Source organism: Arachis ipaensis, chromosome B09 (genome assembly GCF_000816755.2).
Source record: "Arachis ipaensis cultivar K30076 chromosome B09, Araip1.1, whole genome shotgun sequence".
NCBI classification, from domain to species: Eukaryota; Viridiplantae; Streptophyta; class Magnoliopsida; order Fabales; family Fabaceae; genus Arachis; species Arachis ipaensis.
Genome location: NC_029793.2, coordinates 45,716,576 through 45,720,776, shown reverse-complemented (window position 1 = coordinate 45,720,776; position 4,201 = coordinate 45,716,576). Strand labels below are relative to the sequence as shown.

Here is a 4,201-nt window from a genome sequence, read left to right as displayed (position 1 = left end):
GCTACTCTTAAATATCTACTCACAAAGCAGGATTCAAAACCCAGGCTCATAAGATGGGTGCGTATAGTCAGGTTCTCCTATCATCCTTTCCTCATAACTTGCTTGGCTGAAACGTATGTTTTTCAGGCCAAGAGTTTTCATGATTGCCTTGGGGCTGAAGTCAACTTCCACCCCTCTCACATAGCTTTTGTATGTGGGTTTCAAGGTTGAATCCTCCCTCACTACATTTGCATAAAACTCTTTCACCAGGTTGATGTTGATTCTAGTGATTGGCTTAGTCAGGAGCTCCCACTTCCTCTTTTTGATCTTCTCCCAAACACCTAGGAACTCATCCTTTTCAAGGTCAAAGGGAACCTCAGCTAGTACCGTTTTAGGTCTCATCCATTCAGCTTGAATCTCATGGAAAACTGATTTGTATCTCCATGCATCGAATTCCCTGTTCTCCTCCATTGGCTGCTTGTCTTTTCTTCTTTTGTGGCTAGATGAGGCTGCCATTGGTTCTTTAGTTTTGGTAAGTGACAAGCTAAAGTTGACAAGGTGAAGCAAGAAGTGTTGTTGGAAGTGTGGTGAGGTTGTTTTCGGCAAGAGATAGTTATGCTATGATGAAAGAAAATGTGCATGAAGGAGATTTGGTGGTGTGGAACTCGTTCCCCAAGTGGTTCTTTATAGTGCCTGTAAGTGAAAAATGGACGGCTAGGGTGATTTGTGAAGGGTGGCCTGATGGTAAATATATGAATTAGGGAGAAGGACGAATTGCTTTTCATTTTCTTGGAAGAGTGCATTAGGTTGTACATGTAGCTATCTTTTCATGCAGAACTTCCTTTTCCCATGTGTTAGTTTCAAAGACTTGTGAACTTCCTTTTTGACCAAGCACCGTACCTCCCCCTTGTCTTTTTCCTCCATTCTTATCCTTCCTTTTGTACCTGCACAAGCAAACAAAATTGCTATCATTTTTTCGTTCATGTGAATAATGAATAGTACTTGTACATGTTTTTTTTTTTTCTTTCTTTTTGAATTGTAAATCAATGATTGACTTCCTGAGCTTATAGCCGTGACCTTTGTATGTATGCACACTTATTACTGGACACCAAACTTAGTGTTTGGTGATGTCTCCTGATGACATGAAATCCATGTTGGTTATCCTTAATGAATGTGCATAATTATAACAAATCATAGTCACTTTGGCTCTTTGATCTTAAACAATTTTACTACCTAAAGTAATTGAAATCAAAGTATTAAAACATGCAAATGGTATACTTGTCATGAATTTCTAAATCCAGAGGAACTTCTTGCTTGCTGGAGAATCTCAAGAAAGGGAATATTGACATGGAGAGAGTTAAATGTCTCTAAAAACCTTGAATAGGTTTTCCCTTTTTCACCTCCTCCTAACCTCTGAGGAAATGGTGCTTTTGGTTGGTATGTTTCCAGCATGCCTTTTTGCAGTTCCTTGGCTTGCTCAGTTTCACTTTCCTGCTTAGCTTCTTCCACACTTTCCTTCAAGATTTCTGGCTCCTGTTCTGAGGGTCTGATTCCTTCTTCTTCTGAGACTTCCTTCAATGTGGTGATGGCCTTGCATTCTTCCCACCTCACTCTCTTTTGTTCCCCTTTAGGATTCTTTTCTGTGTCACTAGGGAACACTGCAGTTGACTTGGGGGCCTGTTGAGATAGCTCTCCTACTTGAGACTCCATCCTCTTGAGTTTTTCACCATGGTTCCTTAAGGTAGATCTCACATCATCCCTAAAGTTTTTCAACTCTCTTATGTCCTGACCCATGTTTGCAAGCACTCCTTCTATCCTGTTTAATTGATCTTGAAATTGTTGGTTCGGATTAGGTTGGGTAGGTTGATTATTTTGGCCATGATATGATGGTTGGGAGTAAGTGTTTTGTGTGGCTTGGTATGATCTTTGGTTGGAGTTTTGGTATGTGGAATTGTTATGTTGGTTGTGGTTGTAAGGTTTGTGGTTTTGTGGTTGGGTTTGTTGGTTCCCCCACCCAAAGTTTGGGTGGTTTTTCCATCCTGGATTGTAAGTGTTGGAATGTGGATCATATGATTGCCTTTGTTGGTTTCCCACATAGTTGGCCTCTTCCCAATCACCTCCTTCAGTGCTTTCTTCCTCTTGATCTTGTGTGTGTATCGCAGCCACTTGCTTTGTTTCTAATTTCCTAGTGAGCTCTGCTAGTTGCTTGGCAAACACCTTGTTTTGGGCTAGGATTGTATCAACATGGTTCAGCTCCACGACTCCCTTAGTGTTGTGTCTCTCTGATGCATAGTAGTACTCATTCTCAGCCACTGTCTCAATCACCTCAATGGCCTCTTCCACAGTCTTTTTCCTGTTCAATGAACCTCTTGATGAATGGTCTACAGCCTTCCTTGATTCATAAGAGAGTCCATCATAGAAAATATGCAATTGCACCCAGTCATGGAACATGTCTGGTGGGCATTTCCTTGTCAAATCCTTGAATCTCTCCCATGCCTCGTAGAGAGTTTCACCATCTTGTTGTCTAAAAGTCTGAACCTCAGATCGAAGCCTATTGACCTTTTGTGGGGGGTAGAAACGTGCCAGAAACTTGCTTTCCACCTCGTCCCATGTTGTTAGGCTCCCCCTTGGGAATGATTCCAGCCACTTAGCTGCCTTGTCCCTAAGTGAAAATGGGAACAAAAGCAGTTTATAGGCATCTTCCTGGACTTCATTGGACTTCATCAGTTTAAGGTTAAACTGGAGGTTAAATGCCACTTTCACCCTTTCCTCAGCTTTTATGATTTTGGCCGTTTAAGTTCCAGTTTAAGCTTAAACTGGAACTTAAACTCCACATGTGATATTCAAGCTTCCTTTATTGATTTTTGTTGCTTCCTGGCCTAGCCTCTTCTTTCCTGAAATCATCCAACAACTGCATCAAAGTCTTGCAAGTTTTCATGAGAATCTTCCATTCATAGCATTCAAGTAATATAACTAAAAACTCATGAAATTTGCATAAAAATCATACTATTTGGATGGTTCATTGCTTTGTTATTCATTTAACCATTCTTGGTTACTTTAAGCTCAAGAAAGTGCATAAAACAACTAAAACTAACAGAAAAATGCTAGTGAAACTCGCCTAAGATGCCTTGGCATCATGTTGCTTCTGCAAGAGTTTGATATAGAAATAAGAGACAGAAAAGGGACAGAGAACCAAGTGGCTGATCATCTGTCCCAGATAGAACCAGTAGAAGGGGAGTTTCCCCCCTCTATTGAGATCTCTGAGACCTTTCCGGATGAGCATTTGTTTGCCATTCAGGAAACACCATGGTTTGCAGACATTGCAAACTATAAAGCTGCAAGCTTCATACCCAAGGCGTACAGCAGGCAGCAAAAGAAAAAATTAATCACTGATGCAAAGTACTACTTGTGGGATGAACCCTATCTCTTTAAGAGATGTGCAGACGGAATAATCCCTAGGTGTGTGCCTAGAGAAGAATCTCAGAGGATCTTATGGCATTGCCATGGATCACAATATAGAGGCCATTTCGGAGGTGAGTGAACAGCCACCAAGGTCCTCCAATGTGGCTTCTACTGGCCTACCCTCTATAGAGATTCCCGAGAGTTTGTACGTAACTGTGACAGTTGCTAAAGAGCTGGTAATCTGCCTCATGGTTACGCCATGCCTCAACAAGGGATCCTAGAGATTGAGTTGTTTGACGTATGGGGAATTGACTTCATGGGCCCTTTTCCACCATCATACTCAAATACTTACATTCTGGTGGTAGTTGACTATGTATCCAAATGAGTAGAGGCCATTGCCACACCCACTAATGATACTAAGACAGTACTGAAGTTCCTCCAAAAATATATCTTCAGCAGGTTTGGTGTCCCTAGAGTACTAATCAGTGATGGGGCACTCACTTCTGCAACAAACAGCTTTACTCTGCCATGGTCCGATATGGGATTAGCCACAAGGTGGCAACTCCATATCATCCACAGACAAATGGGCAAGCTGAAGTCTCTAACAGAGAACTAAAAAGGATCCTAGAATGGACTGTAAGTACCTGCAGAAAGGATTGGGCAAGAAGCTTGGATGATGCTCTGTGGGCTTACAGAACAGCATTCAAGACTCCTATAGGGACCTCTCCATACCAGCTTGTGTATGGTAAGGCCTGTCATCTGCCCGTAGAACTGGAACATAAGGCCTACTGGGCAACCAGATTTCTGAACTTTGATGCCG

The 4,201-nt window shown here is 41.9% G+C and overlaps 1 protein-coding gene across 1 annotated transcript; it reads right to left on the bottom strand.

Moving 5' to 3' along the window:
- On the bottom strand, positions 1,261–2,430 carry LOC107615489. The gene has a single exon (XM_016317548.1). It carries the CDS (start codon positions 2,428–2,430, stop codon positions 1,261–1,263), a length of 1,170 nt encoding a protein of 389 aa, XP_016173034.1.

Coding starts and splice junctions, on each gene's coding strand:
- LOC107615489 (XM_016317548.1), bottom strand. CDS start 2,430: ATGTTCCATGACTGGGTGCAATTGCATATTTTCTATGATGGACTCTCT.